This window comes from Coregonus clupeaformis, chromosome 14 (assembly GCF_020615455.1).
Source record: "Coregonus clupeaformis isolate EN_2021a chromosome 14, ASM2061545v1, whole genome shotgun sequence".
Classification (NCBI taxonomy): domain Eukaryota; kingdom Metazoa; phylum Chordata; class Actinopteri; order Salmoniformes; family Salmonidae; genus Coregonus; species Coregonus clupeaformis.
Genome location: NC_059205.1, coordinates 5934229 through 5954059, shown reverse-complemented (window position 1 = coordinate 5954059; position 19831 = coordinate 5934229). Strand labels below are relative to the sequence as shown.

At 44.8% G+C, this 19831-nt stretch overlaps 2 protein-coding genes and 1 pseudogene across 2 annotated transcripts; 1 reads left to right on the top strand and 2 right to left on the bottom strand.

Moving 5' to 3' along the window:
- The first annotated feature begins 1988 nt into the window (after positions 1-1988).
- On the top strand, positions 1989-4625 carry LOC121581658 (annotated as a pseudogene).
- Positions 4626-7388: 2763 nt separating this feature from the next.
- Positions 7389-11340, bottom strand: LOC121581657 (GTPase IMAP family member 8-like). Its single transcript, XM_041897144.2, has 3 exons — positions 11306-11340; positions 9557-10765; positions 7389-9409 (listed from the first exon to the last, which is right to left on the bottom strand). Exons 2-3 carry the CDS (start codon positions 10701-10703, stop codon positions 7389-7391), a joined length of 3168 nt encoding a protein of 1055 aa, XP_041753078.2. The 5' UTR covers positions 10704-10765; positions 11306-11340.
- A 322-nt stretch (positions 11341-11662) lies between these two features.
- On the bottom strand, positions 11663-18270 carry LOC123492391 (GTPase IMAP family member 4-like). Its single transcript, XM_045224917.1, has 3 exons — positions 18261-18270; positions 12236-12901; positions 11663-11685 (listed from the first exon to the last, which is right to left on the bottom strand). Exons 1-3 carry the CDS (start codon positions 18268-18270, stop codon positions 11663-11665), a joined length of 699 nt encoding a protein of 232 aa, XP_045080852.1.
- Between the last annotated feature and the right edge of the window lie 1561 nt (positions 18271-19831).

The following is a 19831-nucleotide window of genomic DNA, read 5'->3' as shown; positions in this document are numbered from 1 at the left end:
ATACAGTGCATTCGGAAAGTATTCAGACCCCTTGACTATTTCCACATTTTGTTAAGTTACAGCCTTATTCTAAAATGGATTAAATCGTCCCCCCCCCCCCTCATCAATCTACACACAATACCCCATAATGACAAAGCAAAAACAGGTTTTAATAAATGTTTGCAAATTTATAAAATACAAAAAACGGAAATATAACATTTACATAAGTATTCAGACCCTTTACTCAGTACTTTGTTGAAGCACCTTTGGAAGCGATTAAAGGCTCAAGTCTTCTTTTGAATGACGCTACAAGCTTGGCATACCGGTATTTGGGGAATTTCTCCCATTAATCTCTGCAGATCCTCTCAAGCTTTGTCAGGTTGGACGGGGAGCGTCGCTGCACAGCTATTGTCAGGTCTCTACAGAGATGTTAGATCGGGTTCAAATCCGGGCTCTGGCTGGGCCACTCAAGAACATTCAGAGACTTGTCCCGAAGCCACTCCTGCGGTGTCTTGGCTGTGTGCTTAGGGTCGTTGTCCTGTTGGAAGGTGAACCTTCGCCCCATTCTGAGGTCCTGAGCGCTCTGGAGCATGTTTTCATCAAGAATCTCTCTGTACTTTGCTCTGTTCATCTTTCCCTCGATCCTGACTAGTCTCCCAGTCCCTGCCGTTGAAAAACACCCCACAGCATGATGCTCCCACCACCATGCTTCACCGTAGGGATGTTGCCAGGTTTCCTCCAGACGTGACGCTTGGCATTCAGGCCAAAGAGTTGAATCTTGGTTTCATCAGACCAGATCATCTTGTTTCTCATGGTCTGAGAGTCCTTTAGGTGCCTTTGGCAAACTCCATGCGGGCTGTCATGTGCCTTTTACTGAGGAGTGGCTTCCGTCTGGCCACTCTACAATAAAGGCCTGATTGGTGGAGTGCTGGAGAGATGGTTGTCCTTCTGGAAGGTTCTCCCATATCCACAGAGGAACTCTGGAGCTCTGTCAGAGTGACCATTGGGTTCTTGGTCATCTCCCTGACCAAGGCCCTTCTACCCTGATTGCTCAGATTGGCCGGGCGGCCAGCTCTAGGAAGAGTCTTGCTGGTTCCAAACTTCTTCTATTTAAGAATGATGGGGGCCACTGTGTTCTTGGGGACCTTCAATGCTGCAAAACATGTTTGGTACCCTTCCCCAGATCTGTGCCTCGACACAATCCTGTCTCGGAGCTCTACGGACAATTCCTTCGACCTCATGGCTTGGTTTTTTCTCTGACATGCACTGTCAACTGTGGGACCTTATCTAGACAGGTGTGTGCCTTTCCAAATCATGTCCAATCAATTGAATTTACCACAGATGGACTCCAATCAAGTTGTAGAAACATCTCAAGGATTATCAATGGAAACAGGATGCACCTGAGCTCAATTTCGAGTCTCATAGCAAAGGGTCTGAATACTTATGTAAATGTGATATTTCAGTTTAATATTTTTTTATACATTTGCACACATTTCTAAAAACCTGTTTTTGCTTTGTCATTATGGGGTATCGTGTGTAGATTGATGAGGGAAAAAACTATTTAATCCATTTTAGAATAAGGCAGTAACGTCAAAAATGTGAAAAAAGTCAAGCGGTCTGAATACTTTCCGAATGCACTGTACTTGAAATTGCATACCCAAGTCATCTCAGTGGAATAAACCCAGCTCATTTAGCCATTAAATAGCTTGCAGTTGAACATAAAAAAATCACAAACAAACATTCTGCCCCTTTCCAGTTGAAGCTATTAAGAGTCTTTCGGCAAACATTGTTCAACAAAAAAATGAATAATTGTAAAACGCAAATTGTTTTTATTGTACAATTCAAATAAATAGCATATTTGATTAATATTGGACATATACTGTACATATCTCCAATCCCACATCAAAGTAATTAGCTAAATTACTTGGTTTGATGTTACTCTGAAGTGATTTGAACAGGCTAGGTATATCTAGCTAGGCAAAACAAAACAGTAAAGACAGAATACCAAAATGTCTCCAGGTACAGTACCTCTATATAGTGTGGCGGACACGAGATTCGAACCCACACCACAATGCCACCTACTTCAGGAACACTGTCAATAACACAGATCCAGAAAACACAAGGCATTTCTAGGTTGGGACTGACAGTAGCCCACAGATTTCAGGAAGGCAGTACTGATGCTAAACAAACCATCTGCTACAGTATTTCAATGATAAAAGTAGAATGTTATGGATATACATTATACATTGAGAATGGTATGGAGATAGTACCCAGAGTTACATGTGAAACAGCCAGGGGAGGTTGTTACACATATGGGCTCTGTTAATAAGAATAGCAGAGTGAGAGGAGAAAGTATAGAAGAAGTAATGTGATTGAAGAAGAGTTGTGAGTTAGACTGTGGGTTGAAGAGGAGTTGTGCGTTTGGCCGTAGGTTGAAGAAGGGTTGTGTGTTAGGTTGTGGGTTGAAGAAGAGTTGTGCGGGGGTCTGAATACTTATGTAAATAAGGTATTTCTGTTTGTTATTTGTAATACATTTGCAAAAATTTCTAAAACCCTGTTTTCGCTTTGTCATTATGGGGTATAGTGTGTAGATTGATGACGAAAAAAAATAATTTAATCCATTTTAGAATAAGGCTGTAACGTAACAAATTGTGGAAAAGGTCAAGGGGTCTGAATACTTTCCTAATACACTGTATACTGAATGGTATGTCATACCAAAAGATTTTCAGACATAAACATACTGTGATACCATTATATACAAGTACACACATCCTTACAGTACACACATCCTTACAGTACATACACAAATGTCCATGTAGTGGTGTACTCAAACATACTTATGTACTGGTGTTGATGTCTTTATTTAATCTAATATGGCACTTTTTGAGTCCACATTCTCTTCTTAATATATGCTGTCCTTCTCTCTATTGTTCCAGCATCTGCAGTATCCAGGGATGTCCGCAGCAAGAGGAGTCTTCCTGTTCCCATGCCTGTCCTCCAGCGTCTCCCTGACTTCTGGGGATGGTACAGGTTCTTCATGGATACTGGTAACCAGGAAGGAGTGAGTGGCGAACAATCCACAGACATTTTTGTTTGGAGTGAATGTACTTTTGTTTTGATACCTACCAGTTTATCTTAAAACATATACTTCAGTTTATTGACGTGTAGATAACTGGTACTTTGTACTGCGCCTGTCTGGACCTGATGGGAGTCTGTCTCTTCCCTCTCTTATAGATAGAGCATCTGGACAAGATGTACATGACCTACCTGCAGAACAAGCACCGCTCCGAGGAGGGTCCCACCTTCAACCACTACCTCACCCACCTCAGTGCTATCTACAAGACCTGCGCCGACTCCGACGACCCAGAATGCATCGCTGAGTCCACCAGCAAGCCCAAGGCCAAGGTGGTGATGCCCGCGCCCATCAAGACTGCCACAGTCGGAATGTGCAACCCTTATATCGACCCCTACTGCCTCTTCCCCATGATCCCTAAGATGGCTGACCCAAAGCCTCCTCTGACTCCAATCCCGGCTCCGGTCAAAGCCGCCCCAGGGCCTGTCCTGACCCCCTTCCTGCCGTACCCTCTGAAGACCCCCACAGGGTTCTACTACGCCCCAGTCCTGGAGCCCTTCCTCACCGCTGAGCAGAAGACAGAGCTGCTGCGTATCTGCAACCCCGACGACACCGAGTGTCTGCAGTACCACCTGCGCGCCGCCTACGGCTACAGGCCCGCTCTTGGACCTGCCCCGTCCTATGCCTCCCTGGGCTGCGATCCCACCAAGGACCCCTACTGCCGGCCCCAGCTGGTGAAGAAGGCCCCCTCCGGCCTCTTCCACCTGTACCCCACCTGCGACCCGGCCACCGACCCCCTATGCATGGCTAGCGTAGCAGCCCCTCCTCCTGCCCCCCTGGAGACCCCCAAGGAGCAGCACTGCAACCCCCTCTTCGACAAGGGCTGCAATCCCCTCACCGCCACCAAGCTCACCAAGCCCGTCATGGAGTACACGGCCAAAAACGTACCGGCGCCAGCCCCCGCCCCTCTGGCGTGTGACCCGCGCTACGACCCACACTGCCTGCTCGGTGCCGCCGCCGCCCTCCGTAAGGCCCCCCCAGCGCTGCCACAGTTCCAGATCCGCTCCCGCCTGGGCGTCCTCGGGAAGACCAAGGAGGGCCATAACTGCTACGTGCACTACGACAAGGACTGCACTCCTGTGGAGGCTAACGACGAACCCAAGGCCCCCGCCGCACCCCTGTGCCATCCCTACGACTTCACCTGTAACGGCATGTCCGCCCCGCTCCGCTCACCGCAGAGGCCGACACGCCCAAGAGCGGCGTGATCCTGCCCGATCCCGACTGCGACCCCGAATACGACTACAACTGCCGCCTTCGTCGTGCAGAGGACTCCCCCGCTGCGACGGAACCGGCGGCCAAGGAGCCCAAGGAGGAGCCGGTGCAGCAGAAGGCCGTGCCCGAGTACGCCGTCCCACAGTTCGAAGACTTCCTCAGGAGCTACATGGCCACGGGTCAGTACAGGAAGAAGTAAATTAAAAAACACACAACCAAACACAAATGTCAACTAGACGCTAGATCACTAGGAAGAAAATGAGACAAGTTAATGTGTTACACACACACACACACACACACACACACTCACACACAGTCCTCCCAAGTTGCTAACATATCTCCCATGGTCCATTACTGCTAAAGCAGGACGACTAGTGTCTTATCAACAGGAAGATCCAGACCTGCAATAGTGAATCAGATTTGCTCAGTTACAGTGCCTGAAGGTGTATCATTTTACTGTCAGTGATATACTGGCTGTGATATACTGGCTGTGATATACTGGCTGTGATATACTGGCTGTGGGGAACCCAACATGAGTCCCTCTAGGTTTTATGGTCCCATAGAAGTCTGTGTGAAAGGTGCGCATTAAAAACTATGTTTATCTGTAGAAGAAAATCCTCTGTAATGTGTTTGTAGAATAGGGGTAGCTAGCATACTTGAAGACTGTGTAATCTAAATTTGTGTCAATATGTTGGTATGTTTTCTGTGGTTGTACATTGTCAATTTCCAGTGTTTTGTGAACATAGTCTATCTTGAGTGTATTTAATGTTGTTTTCATAGCTTTCCTAAAACCTGTCAACCTCAAACCCTTCCCCTCGTTAGTTCTTTTTTAAAGTTCCAAATAAAACGTTTTGAAACAAGCTGCTATTTTTCTTATGGAAACATGCATTAATACCCACAGTACACAATGACGTAACCGATATATCATAGTTTCTCTGATAACGTGTGAATACTCACATGAAAACACAGTAAAAAGCCATTGCTGTCTGAAATGTATGTCATATTAGCAAACGTTCAGCATTTTAGAGATAATAATATTCAACGCTGGTCATCCCCTGAATTCACCAGTGGTGTCAGCAGTGGGAGCCAGCGGTGTGGGAAGGGCATTGTAGGCGTATCCAGGAAGTCAGAAGAAGTATCAATTTCACGACAGGGCTTTTCTTACGACTGAAAGCTGACTGAAACATTATATAGACTCAGATGTAGAAGACATAACACGATTTTCCACTCAGCCATGGACTCATATTATTTACACATATTTCATGGCTTTCTTATACAGTGCCCTCCATAATTATTGGGACAGTGAAGCATTTTTTAAATGTCTCTATACTCCAAAAGTTTGGATTTGAAATCAGAAAATGGCTATGTGTTAAAATGCTGACTGCCAGCTTTAATTTGAGGGTATTTTCCTCCATTAGAGGGTGACAGTTTAGATTTTTTGAACATAGTTTCTCCATTTCAGGGTACCAAAAGTATTGGGACAAATTCACTTATATGTGTATTAAAGTAGTAATTGGTCCCATACTTATACCACTCAATGACTACATCAAGCTTGTGACTACAAATGTGTTGGATGCATCTGCTGTTTGTTTTGGTTGTGTTTCAGATTATTTTGTGCCCAATACAAATTAATGGTAAATAATGTCGAGTCACCAATTCTCAGCTGTGTTTTAAACAAGGCTATGGGAACAGCTATGAAGTGAAAGGAAGAAATAAAGATAAAACCCATTTGTTGATTTGTCTTTTATTCTCTGGTTTGAACAACACAAAGACAGAAATAGCATCAGAATATTTAAAGCACAGTCACAGATAGAAAAATTAAACATATGAACTCAACAAAACTAAACATTATCTCAGCTTTTACACCACCATCATGATTCAATGACAAGTGGTGTATTTTATAAATTGTGTATTTGTATCACCACAGTCATGTACTGCACACCATTATTTTATTTTTTTACTTTAGTAGGCCTTCAATATACTTTGCTAATGCTTCATGTAAAGATGACATTGTTTTCTGTAGATGTGCTGGTCTATCATTTTGTAATTTAAAAAAATTAAGCACTTTTCTGTCCCGGACTGCTTCTTTATAACGTGTATATTGTGGGTATTAGTATTTAGTGAAATTGACAGTGATCTTGAATGGAGACTGTTAAATAATTTCAGACTTTCGGAAAATGACACCCTGGCACGTTGATAAAAAATGACATCAACAATCCAGCAACATCTTTACTTTCATGAGTCATGGCCAGTCTGATCTGTCCAAGGAAAGGAAAGGGCTTTGAACAAGGGTAATAAACAGTTCCAACAAATAGGTTTAGAAACCATAAATGGAGTTTTGGACAATTCCCCTTTATGTACTGATGTACATGTAGTTCTTGGACAGAGAACATCTATTCAAAATAGTATCTGAAGTTCTATATATCAGGCAGCTATCACATCACAGGAGAGTGAAGTGAAGCATCATGGACAAGCACGCAGCCGCAGTGCTCTGTGGGAGGTCCAGCCTCTTGCATCACGCTTACTCCGCAATATCTTTTGGTTCAAACTGTTACTCATATCGCTGCAGTTTACAAATATATTTACATTTCAGGTATTAAGTTACAATGATCATTAGTTATAAGAAACTGGGTGGTTTAAGCCCTGAATGCTGATTGGCTGGAAGCCGTGGTATATCAGACCATATACCACAGGTATGACCAAAAAATATTTGTACTGCTCTAATTACGTTGGTAACCAGATTATAATAGCAATAAGGCACCTCGGGGGTTTGTGGTATATGGCCAATATACCACGGCTAATGGCTGTATCCAGACACTCCGCATTTCGTTGTGCATAAGAACTTAGCCGTGGTCCATATACAATTCAGTACTGGATTCGTGTGACAGGCGGTACGTGCCTCTTGTCATCCGAATGACTTCCATAGAAAATCTCTCAGTTTATATAATGCTCTCCGAGCTACTTCTGTCCATCAGCTGCCAACCATTATTGAGTGTCACTCATCTACCACAATAGCATCCCCATACATGGTATCGTGTGGCACCCTAGCCAGGCCATTGGACTCTCACAGTATTTCACATGATTTGTATGGATTTAACAACTCTTCCTTCTCTACTTTCTGCTTTTTCTCCAATTTCTTGATTTTATCAGTCAGTGTTGTTTCATCATGACCATATTGAGCATTTAAACGATAATACTCCTCTTTGTGTTTTTGTGTTAGTTTCTTCTTCTCTTCTTCATATTGATCCAATAATTGTTGGATGTCATTTCCATATTTCTCTTTAAAGTTATTCTTTTCCTCTGCATGTTTTCTGGCCTCTTGTTCATATTTATCCATCATTTCTTTTGTTTTCCTTTCATGCTCTGACCCCATTTCCTTCATTTTCTTCTCTTCTTGTTGTCTCCTGACTTTATCTTCCTTCTCTTTCCTCATGTTCTCTTCTTCACGTTCTTCTTGAAATTTTTCCTCCAGTTTTCTTAGTCTTAGTCTCTCCTCCTCTCTTCGATTTACATCCTCTTTAAATCTTCTTTCCTGTTCCTCACTACGTTCTCTCTCCCACTGATCTTGCTGCATTTTCATTTTGTTTGTCAATTCTCTCCTCTTTTCTTCAAAGTCTTTTTCTATTTGGTGTCTTTCTTTCCACTCTATTTCTCTCCTCTTCTTTTCTGATTCATTCATCTTTATTCTCTCTTGTTCCCTCTCTCTTTCAAACTCCTCTCTCAATCTCCTCTGTTTTTTCTCTTGTTCTCCAAGAGTTTCTACCTCCTTCTGTCTCCTCAGCCTGTCTTCTTCCTGTTGTCTATCTCTTTCTTTCTTCAACTGTTCCTCCCATTCCTCTTTTTCTCTACGCATGACCTCTTGGAGTTCTGTTTGACCTTTCTCTGCTTCCTTTATTTTGCTTTGCCACTCTTGTCTTTCTTTCTCTTCATGTTTCCTCCTCTCATCCTCTTCTTTCTCTCTCTTTTCCATTTCTTCATCCTGTTTCCTTTTCAGTTCAGCAAACTGCCTTTCTTGATTTTTAACCAATTCTTCTCTGTCTTTCTCTTCTTTTCTCTGTTGTTCCATTCTCATTTTATATTCTTCTTCCTTTTCTCTTCGTTGTTTTTCCAACTCTTTTTCCTGAGATTGTATCTCTTTTTCCATCTTCTCTTTTTCTGTGGCCCATGTTTCTTTTTTCAACTTTTCATCTTCTTTCTTATTCTTGTCCTTCAACTTTCTTTCTTCCTTCTCTGCTTTCTCCTTTTCTTCATGCTCTTTTCTAATAGCTTCCTCTCTCTCTCTCAACATGTTTTCTCTCTGCTTTCTTTCCTCCTGAACTTTCAATCTCTCTTCTTCCAACTTTGACTTCATCTTTTCCATGGCTGTTTCATGGCTGACCTTCAGTTTCTCCATGTCAGCCTTAATCTCCAGCTCTCTCTCCTTCAGTATTTCTTCCTGTTTCTGTTTAATAGCTGCCTCTGCCTCCTGGAACATCTCATTGGTGTAGAAACTGCCCTTGTTCGTGGACACCATTTTGTTAATCTTCTTAAGAAGCTCAGTGACCTGTGTGCGGTCATCTTCAACTCTGTTGTTGAAGACATGGAGTCTGTCTCCACAATCTCTGATCAGTTTTTTCAGTTTGGCATTCGTGCTTTTCCTAATGTAATCTTGAATTGATTGCTTTCTCAAATCATCTCCTCTAGTAAACAGAACTAAGCAAAACATTCCTGCCTGTGGACCAAAGGTTGTCTCTATGATGTCCAAAGTGTCCAGCTCCTCTTGTGTCATTGTCCCGATTCTTAACACTATGATAAACACATGGGGTCCAGGAGCTGACAGGGAAACACATTTCACTATCTCTTGCTGAACATCTTTATTAGACAATGTTGTGTCAAAAAGGCCAGGGGTGTCCACCACAGCAACTGTTCTTCCATCAACTTTTCCGACTGCCTTCTTGCAAACCGTTGTCACAGAGTCAGTGCTGGATTCAGACTCAAATGCATCTCTGCCCAGGATAGTGTTTGCGGAGGCGCTCTTCCCATTTCCAGTTTTCCCAATCAGCACCACCCTCACGCACTCTGTGCTGGAGCACTCCATTTCAGCACCTACAAATTAAACAATACATTATCATAAATTAATGTTAATTACTGCATGAACTGATATTGAAATCAACATAGAAGATTCATACTATGAGATGCTTGCTTTCCCAATCACTGCCCAATATTTGTTCATCCTGTGTTCAACAAACTCACCTTTTGACATGTTGCTGATTTTCTGCTCTAAATCCTTGATTCTTCTGTTCTTTTCGTCCAGTTCTGATTGATGCTTAGCCTCCTTTGCCTCCATATACATGTATAGAGTGTAGCATGTCTTGTTTTGATCCATCATTTCGACTATTTCTGCTACAAGCGTCTTCTTGGAGTTCTCAATCTTCAAAGCGTCAAAGATTTTATACCGCCCTCCGCATATCTTGATCAGTTGCTTTGTGTCTGCATTTTGTTCCACAAAGTCAACTGAAGTTTTATCAACTGGAATGCAATCCTGTCTAAACAGGACCATGACAAAGTCATTGACTCGTGAGCTGAAAACCTTCTGGATGGTCTCTAACTCTCCTTTGTCTTCATCAGTGAGTGGACCAAAAGGTACGACCAGGAGGAAAGCATGGACTCCAGAGTCACAGAGAAAGACAGAGCGGAAAGTCTCACGCATCACTTCCTCCTTAGTGAGATGTGTTCTATACAGAGCGGGCAGGTCGATGAGGGTGACCAGCCGACCACACACCTCTCCTTCTCTCTTCACACACACTGAGGAAGAGCTGGACTTTGGACTGGACTCTGTCTGACCCAGTATGGCATTGGCTGTAGAAGTCTTCCCAGCTCCTCTTCTGCCACACAGCACCACGTTCAGTCTCTGAGCCTTTGGTGTCATGGTATCATGTGTCGTCTCTTCATTGGAGGTGAGGTATCTCCATTCATTCTCCACTACCATCTTTTCTATCTTTTCAGTTAACCCTTTGTGGTCACTTCCTTGTTTGATCATTTTGTGATTCCTTCCTCCACATTCTATGATCATTTGTCTCAGATGAGGATTTCCTGCAACTTCCTTGTGAGTAATGATCACCATTGAGTGCTTGAAGGCCTCTTTACCAAATGTGCTCAGGATGAACTTCAATGTGTTTCTGTTCTCCTCTGTGAACTCCTCAGGCTTCAACACCAGCAGGATCCCATGAGGCCCAGGGGCAGAGAGGGTCTTACATTTCTCCATCTCCTGCATCAGGGACTCCACAGTCAATGAAAATAAGTCTGGAGTCTTTACTACAGTTACAGACTTGCCCTTCACCTTCCCCCTGGCTGACTCACATTGCTGTTTAGACTTAAAAGCCAGTTTCTTTAGGATCATGTTACCCACTACATTCTTCTTGTCATCACTCTTCCCCAGAAGCACAATCCTGAGTGAAGACACTGTAAAACACATGTAACATTGATTAACATAAGGATATGCATTTAAACAAATTGTAGTTTATCCATTTTCATATTGGATTGACTCCTGCTGCAAATTAAAATGTCAGCAATAGTCACTAATATTAAGTAAGTACATGTGTATTAAATCCTCAGTTAAGCTAATATGATGTACTATTAATACAACAAATTACATGACCCATGAACCAATGTCCCTCTTGGGAATGTTTTCACAATTGTTCTGAATTTTACAAACATAATCTAATTACATTATGAAAAATAACCATTTTGAAGTCCTGCTCTGCAAGATGATCATCATAGTTAGTCAGGTGAATAAGAAAACGGTTATCTATTTACTTTCAAATGTCAATTCTGCCAACACAGCTGTTATATTGTTTTTGCCTATCAAGATAGACATTTTTGAAAACAGTCGCTTCAAAAATAATGATAATTTGGACAAATCAGTAACTGAGCCGTAGCCATCCCACTTTAAAACAGACGTTGTAACATAGTGTAAAATGAGACATACTGAATTTTACCCACCACATTTTGCTCCACTGTGTGATTGCTCCCCCACATTTTCCTTAGCAACGTCAAACCTGGAAAGTGTTGACAATCAATACCAGTGACTTTATCTTTGCAGTCCCCTTTCAACCAAGCACGATGAAACAAAAAAACAGTCATCCTTACTATGAGGATTGAATATAAGTTGACAGTATTAATGCTATAGTTCAATATCCCCAAAATTAGCATTTTTCACGTTTCAAGTCCAAATCATCCTAAAGGGTCTGAAATTGATTGTAGTTCAATTAAGTTACTTTAAAATGATTTTAATCTCAGTTATCCCAGAAGTCTTACGTAATTGGTCAGCTGCTTGATTCAGTTCTGGGTCCATACGTGTTAAGAGAAGGGATTACGAGATGCTAGAACGAGAAGCGAAACCGGAACATGGAGCTCCACCTTCTCTCTTTGCAAATAACGGCCGAATGTCCCCTCCTTCCGAAATTCGAAAGATGCTAACACCTGCAAAGTCGTGATTTGTTCAAATAAATGACGAAAAACCCAAACACTGGAACTACCTGCTCCCTATCCTTCCTGAAAGATTCTACAGTCCAAGTGATGTTTTCAGTAGATCTGTCCACAAGAGACTTGGATGATTTGACATTGAGCGCCAAAAAATACTAATATTAGGGATGTTGACTGGCATTGGATTTGTGCCACAGATGCTAAAAAGTTAGCATCTGGAGACAGTGGCCAGGTAAACAAAACCAAAGCATGGGTTGCCGTCTTACCTTGTCCAAAGAGTGCTTAGAGGGTAAGGAAACCAATATATAATATTGTTAAGTTGGGTAACTATCCCTTTAATACTGTCAACTTAAATTCAATGCTCATATTACTATAACTTTTGTCAGTGTGCTGTGTACTTACCAACTTCTCTAACCTTCTGCAAATTGCAAAATTGTGCTGATTCACCTTGTTTCAAAACATCCTTTCCAAGTTCTTCCTCAGAGGAAGATTTGAGGCTGCCATCAGTTTTTCTCCTGTGGATTTCCTCTTTCCCTTGTACCATACCACTTGTAGTATCTTCAGATAGCTCACAGGTGAGATAGCCTCCTCCATTCTCCTTTACAATCTTGTCAACATCTGCCATAAGTTGAGCGCGGTCACTGAGGTGCATGACGTACTGCCTCCCTCTACATTCTCTGACCATCTGATTCAGAGGGTGATCCTCATGCATGTCTCCCCTCCTGTCTTCACGAGTTATCAGTACCATTGAGTAGTGAAAGGACCGGTCACTGAGGCGGTCTAGGATCTGAATTATTCTGTCTCCCTCTTGTTGTGTGAACTCCTCAGGCTGCAGGACCAACAGGAACACATGAGGTCCTGGGTCAGACAGAGTGACACACCAACGCAGTTCCTCTGAGAGTTTGTCATGTGAGATGTGAGGGTCTAACAGGTCTGGAGTGTTGATCACAGCTATGCCTCTTCCGTCTACTTGACCCATGGCTGTCTTACAGCGACTTTGTACATAGTTGGGGTCAAATGCCCCTCTATCCAGGATGACGTTTCCAACAGCACTCTTCTCAGAGCCATTCTTGCCGAGCAACACAATCCTTAGCTCTGTAGGACTTTCAGACACTGTAACATAAACACAATCACAACCAAGTTAAAAATGTCTGCTGTAAAACATTGTTGAAAATGTTGACACTTACATTTTTGTTTGCTTTTCTTTCAGGATAACACCATGAACATTACGCACCATATTACAACAGAACAACATAAATGCACAACTCTTCAATCTAGACAGAGGAATTGAAAATCCAGACCCTTTGCTCCTGGACCAGGCGCTGCTTGGTCCTTTTTTTGGTGGGTTATTCTGTCACGATCGTCTGAGGAAGCGGACCAGATACGCAGCGTTGCGAGTGAACATAATGACTTTATTTCATAAAGCAACCACGAAAAAACAACAAATGACGATAGTGAAGTCCTCTGTAACACTGACAGAAACATGGAACACTGGAACAATAACCCACCAAACAAAGGAGAAAACACACAGAATATATATGGCTCCCAATCAGAGATAACGAGCCGACAGCTGACACTCGTTACCTCCGATTGGGAGTCATAGACCAATCACCACTAGACACAAACAAAATGAAACTCACCCATCCCCAACACCACCAAATGAAATACACCCAAACCAATGACAATGAACAACCCTGGCTCAAATATCAAAGTCCATGGAGCCAGAATGTCACAGTACCCCCCCAAAGGTGCGAACTCCGGGCGCCCAATATCAGGACTAGGGGAGGGTCTGGGTGGGCGTCTGTCCACGGTGGCGGCTCTGGCGGCGATCCCCACCCCACCACAGTCACAACCTGCTTGGTAGCCTCCTCCCAATGACCACCCTCCAACTAACCCCACCTGGACTAAGGGGCAACACCGGACTAAGGGGCAGCATCGGCCTAGGGGCAGCACGGGATAAGGGCAGCACCGGAACAAGGGGCAGCACCGGGCTAAGGGGCAGCACCGACTAGGGGCAGCACCGGACTACGGGGCAGTACCGGACTAAGGGGCAGTACCGGACTAAGGGGCAGTACCAGGCTAAGGGACAGCACCAGGATAAGGGACAGCAACAGGATAAGGAGCAACACCGAGCTAAGGGGGCAGCACCTGACTAAATGGCGGATCCTGGCTGGCTGGCTCTGGCGGATCCTGGCTGGCTGGCGGATCTGGCTGGGCGGCTCTGACGGATCCCGTGAGCGGCTCTGGCGGATCCCGGCTGGGCGGCTCTGGCGGATCCTGGCTGGGCCGGCTCTGGCGGATCCTGGCTGGACGGCTCATGGCTGGCTGACGGATCTGGCTGCTCATGGCTGGCTAACGGATCTGGCTGCTCATGGCTGGCTGGCCCGGATCTGGCTGCTCATGGCTGGCTGACGGATCTGGCTGCTCGGGCGACTGGGATCTGGCTGCTCATGGCCGACTGACGATCTGGCTGATCCTGTCTGGCGGAAGGCTCTGGCTGATCCTGTCTGGCAGAAGGCTCTGGCTGATCCTGTCTGGCAGAAGGCTCTGGCTGATCCTGTCTGGCGGAAGGCTCTGGCTGATCCTGTCTGGCGGAAGGCTCTAGCGGCTCGGTCTGGCGGACGGCTCTGATGGCTCGTGGCAGACGGGCGGCTTTGCAGGCTTTGGGCAGACGGGGCAGTTCAGGCCCCGTTGGGCAGGCAGACGCAGACTCTGGCCGTCTGAGGCGCATCGTAGGCCTGGTGCGTGGTGCCGGAACAGGAGGTACCGGGCTGAGGACACGCATCTCAGGGCTAGTGCGGGGAGAAGCAACAGGGCATGCTGGACCCTGGGGACGCACCGAGGCCTGATGCGTAGTGCCGAACTGGAGGTACCGGGCTGAGGACACGCATCTCAGGGCTAGTGCGGGGAGTCGGAACAGGGCATGCTGGACCCTGGGGACTCCCATAACGCCTGGTGCGGGGAGCCGGAACAGGGCATGCTGGACCCTGGGGACTCACCTCACGCCTAGTGCGGAGAGCAGGAACAGGCCGGGCGGGGCTGGCGGCGCGCACCGTATCCCTGTCGCGTGGCCGGAACAGGCCGGGCCGGGCTGGGTGGCGCACCGTATCCCTGGTGCGTGGAGTAGGAACAGGCCGGGCCGGGCTGGCGAGCGACCGTTCCCTGGTGCGTGGGTAGGACAGGCCGGGCTGGGCTGGCGGCGAACCGTATCCCTGGTGCGTGGAGTAGGAACAGGCCGGGCTGAGCTGGCGACGCACCGCATACTTGGTGCGTATGGCGGAACAGGCCGAACCGGGCTGGCGACGCCTACACTTAGTGCGAGGGACCGGAACAGGCCGTACCGTACGGGAACACACACTACTGGCTGCACCTCGGGACTAGGAACGGGCCGGACCGAACTGGTTGCACACCCCAGTACCTCACGCCGTGCCTCAACACCTTCCTTCCCTGCTTTACCCAGTAGCCCCCTTGACCTGGTAGCCCACTGAATCCGTCCCTTCTCTGCCTCGTCAGCCCCTTAACCTGGCAGCCCTCTGACTCTGCCTTGTGGCAGCCTCCTGCTGCTCCGTCGCCGAAGCCATGTGCCCCCCAAAAATTTCTTGGGGTTGCCTCTCGTCCTTCCGGCGTTGGCTCTGCCCGACGCCGTTGCTCCTCTCTCGTCGCCTCTCCTCTGTTTTCGCTCCATGGACGGCGATCCATGCCGTCCAGGATTTCTTCCCACGTCCAGGACCCTTTACCGTCCAACAGTTCCTCCCATGTCCAGACCCTTTGCTCCTGGACGCGCTGCTTGGTCCTTTTTTGGTGGGTTATTCTGTCACGATCGTCTGAGGAAGCGGACCAATACGCAGCGTTGCGAGTGAACATAATGACTTTATTTCATAAAGCAACCACGAAAAAACAACAAATGACGATAGTGAAGTCCTCTGTAACACTGACAGAAACATGGAACACTGGAACAATAACCCACCAAACAAAGGAGAAAACACACAGAATATATATGGCTCCCAATCAGAGATAACGAGCCGACAGCTGACACTCGTTACCTCCGATTGGGAGTCATAGACCAATCACCACTAGACACAAACAAAATGAAACTCACCCATCCCCAACACCACCAAATGAAATACACCCAAACCAATGACAATGAACAACCCTGGCTCAAATATCAAAGTCCATGGAGCCAGAGTGTCACAAACTCCACACTGTTGGGTCTCTGGACCCCTGGATTCGAGACTGAAAACACATCAAATTAACACAAGCATAAGTATTTTATAAAGATGTTAATGTTGATTGTTGCTTGAATTGAATTTGTGTAACGCAGGGCAGTAATAAATGAGCGATTTAAAGAATAACTGAAATAATTTTCTGAAAAGCAAAAAGGAACAGTTATAACCACAAATAGGTGCTAAGTGGCATTAAAAAATCAAACTCCATGCACTATTGAGGGTTTGAAAGTTAAAAACCCTTTAATGTATGGGCTAAAACGTTATTAAAATACACCAACGCATATTGTCTTCATCAGGTCAGACACCCTGATTCCCCTCTAAGAGCAGCTGTGGTTCTTGTGGAATACCTGAAGCACTCCTGCTACTTCTTTTCTCCTGAAATAATGTTTCGTTGAGTAGCTATGTAGGTATCGCTAAGCTAATTTAATGTCATATCAACGTTATTATGATAAAAATTATAATAAGAATAAGAATCCTTTTAAACAGCTTTTATGAATATGTCAAGGTTTCTAAGCTTTGAAAGCACAGGACTGACAGTAATCCAATATAATTCAGGTTGACTGACAACTCATTTCCTATACAGCTGCTGCTAACGTTAGCTACTGTTCAAGATGACAAGAGCAGTTTTTCACCTGGTCAGCCCATACATTTAGCTGTTGTCAACAATAAAACATCATACCTGGTGAAAAGTGCTTTTGTACTAGGATTCTGATGAGAAATTCTAACAGGAGGGAGGTGGATGCTAAAGTTAGCTATGTAGCTAGCTGCCTTGCTATATAGTGTAGCGATCCTCGCTATATGAGCCACATTACACTGAGCATTATTCATAGGCTGCACCTCCATCACTTGGTCGCGTCATGCCATTGTTATGAACGGTCTCAAGCCACCCTCTCTCGGTGGCTCCATAGTGGTGCCTTAAAGTGATGATAAGCCCAGTCATTCTGAATGGAGGCTAACTACTGTTGTCTAAATTACACTATAAAGGGAGCAGAGTTTCAACATGGCTACGTAAATACGTGTTCTGAGGCCTCTCCACTAAGGGTTAATACTTTTATGTTTTAACCTCTTATCTATCAAAATGAGTACACACTTTGCACACCTACTGGCGCTAGCAACATTTGGGTGGCGTTCTTGGATATGGCTGGAACCGGGAAAAGGAGACGAACGGTAAACAAGAAGACACGACGAAGGCTAGTAACAAGATGGCGGATGCTAAAGTTATGGAGATGCTGTCACCATCCGTGCAGAAATGGCTGCACTACGCTCTGATTTCATGACTGAACTTTGTTCCTCTGTGTGAAGTCTACGAGCTGAAATTCCAGTCAACAATGGTGACACTAAAAGTCATAGTCAATCGATCAATAATATAATAATACTTTTAGCAAAAATGTTTATTTTCAATTCACAAACTGTAGAAACAATGAGAATAGAAAGGTTCAGAACTTTTAAAACATCACAGTACAGTTGAAAAATATATGGCAAATAGAAATCCAATATGGATGGTGTTAAGAGATAGATGGGAGGTGTTGAATGGAGCTGACGGATGGGACTAATAACAACAACTAATAACAACAAGATAACTAGTGTAAGACACGCTGTGTCCTTAATAAGTATATAGGTTATATATTGTGAGCTTTTGTGAAAGAGCACAGTTAGAAATATATGGCATATAGAAGCATACCAGATGGACATCATGAAATGATCGGAGGAAGTTCAGGAGTAAAAACAAACAAAATATAATTATTGACTGTGTCCATAAAATGTATATAGTATGTATAAGCATGAAGTAGAGGCCTAAGCATTGTTTTTCACTAGTTTACTCCAATTAGGGAAGGGATGGTGGGGTTGGAAAGTAATAAAGGGAAATATATATATTTTTAAAGGATATGTATGTATATACAGTATCTCATAAAAGTGAGTACACCCCTCACATTTTTTTAAATATTTGAGTATATCTTTTCATGTGACAACACTGAAGAAATGACACTTTGCTACAATGTAAAGTAGTGAGTGTACAGCTTGTATAACAGTGTAAATTTGCTGTCCCCTCAAAATAACTCAACACACAGCCATTAATGTCTAAACCGCTGGCAACAAAAGTGAGTACATCCCCTAAGTGAAAATGTCCAAATTGGGCCCAATTAGCCATTTTCCCTCCCCGGTGTCATGTGACTCAAGTTAGTGTTACAAGGTCTCAGGTGTGAATGGGGAACAGGTGTGTTAATTTTTGCTGTCATCGCTCTCACACTTCCTCATACTGGTCACTGGAAGTTCAACATGGCACCTCATGGCAAAGAACTCTCTGAGGATCTGAAAAAAAATAATTGTTGCTCTACATAAAGATGGCCTGGGTTATAAGAAGATTGCCAAGACCCTGAAACTGAGCTGCAGCACGGTGGCCAAGACCATACAGCGGTTTAACAGGACAGGTTCCACTCAGAACAGGCCTCGCATGGTCGACCAAAGAAGTTGAGTGCACGTGCTCAGCGATATTCAGGAGGTTGTCTTTGGGAAATAGACGTATGAGTGCTGCCAGCATTGCTGCAGAGGTTGAAGGGGTGTGGGGTCAGCCTGTCAGTGCTCAGACCATACACGCACATTATGCATCAAATTGGTCTGCATGGCTGTCATCCCAGAAGGAAGCCTCTTCTAAAGATGATGCACAAGAAAGCCCGCAAACAGTTTGCTGAAGACAAGCAGACTAAGGGCATGAATTACTGGAACCATGTCCTGTGGTCTGATGAGACCAAGATAAACTTATTTGGTTCAGATGGTGTCAAGCGTGTGTGGCGGCAACCAGGTGAGGAGTACAAAGACAAGTGTGTCTTGCCTACAGTGAAGCATGGTGGTGGGAGTGTCATGGTCTGGGGCTGCATGAGTGCTGCCGGCACTGGGGAGCTACAGTTCATTGAGGGAACCATGAATGCCAACATGTACTGTGACATACTGAAGCAGAGCATGATCCCCTCCCTTCGGAGACTGGGCCGCAGGGCAATATTCCAACATGATAATGACCCCAAGCACACCTCCAAGACAACCACTGCCTTGCTAAAGAAGCTGAGGGTAAAGGTGATGGACTGGCCGGGCATGTCTCCAGACCTAAACCCTACTGAGCATATGTGGGGCATCCTCAAACGGAAGGTGGAGGAGTGCAAGGTCTCTAACATCCACCAGCTCCGTGATGCCGTCATGGAGGAGTGGAAGAGGACTCCAGTGGCAACCTGTGAAGCTCTGGTGAACTCCATGCCCAAGAGGGTTAAGGTAGTGCTGGAAAATGATGGTGGCCACACAAAATATTGACACTTTGGCCCCAATTTGGACATTTTCACTTAGGGGTGTACTCACTTTTGTTGCCAGTGGTTTAGACATTAATGGCTGTGTGTTGTGTTATTTTGAGGGGACAGCAAATTTACACTGTTATACAAGCTGTACACTCACTACTTTACATTGTAGCAAAGTGTCATTTCTTCAGTGTTGTCACATGAAAAGATATACTCAAATATTTACAAAAATGTGAGGGGTGTACTCACTTTTGTGAGATACTGTATATATGTATGTATGGGTGTGTGTATATATACAGTGAAGGGAAAAAAGTATTTGATCCCCTGCTAATTTTGTACGTGTCAAGGGTGCTGAAGGTGGGTGTGGTGCAGGAATCAAGCGCAGGACGCAGAAACTAAGTCCAAAAGACTTTAGTGAAATATTCACGTAGTACACGAGCACAACAAGCACGGAGGCGAAATAAAGGCGCACACAGGCGTCAAACAAAAGGCGCACTAACATGTCCGAAAACCTCTCCAAAACAACGGAGGGAAAC

What these genes read in the sequence shown, in the direction of transcription:
- LOC121581657 (XM_041897144.2), bottom strand. Translation starts at nt 10,703, where the DNA reads ATGATCCTAAAGAAACTGGCTTTTAAGTCTAAACAGCAATGTGAGTCA. An exon ending in AATCAGCAACATGTCAAAAG is followed by an intron (nt 9,410 to 9,556) that starts GTGAGTTTGTTG and finishes TTTAATTTGTAG; the next exon opens with GTGCTGAAATGGAGTGCTCC.
- LOC123492391 (XM_045224917.1), bottom strand. An exon ending in AAAGGATGTTTTGAAACAAG is followed by an intron (nt 11,686 to 12,235) that starts GTGAATCAGCAC and finishes TTCTCGTTCTAG; the next exon opens with CATCTCGTAATCCCTTCTCT.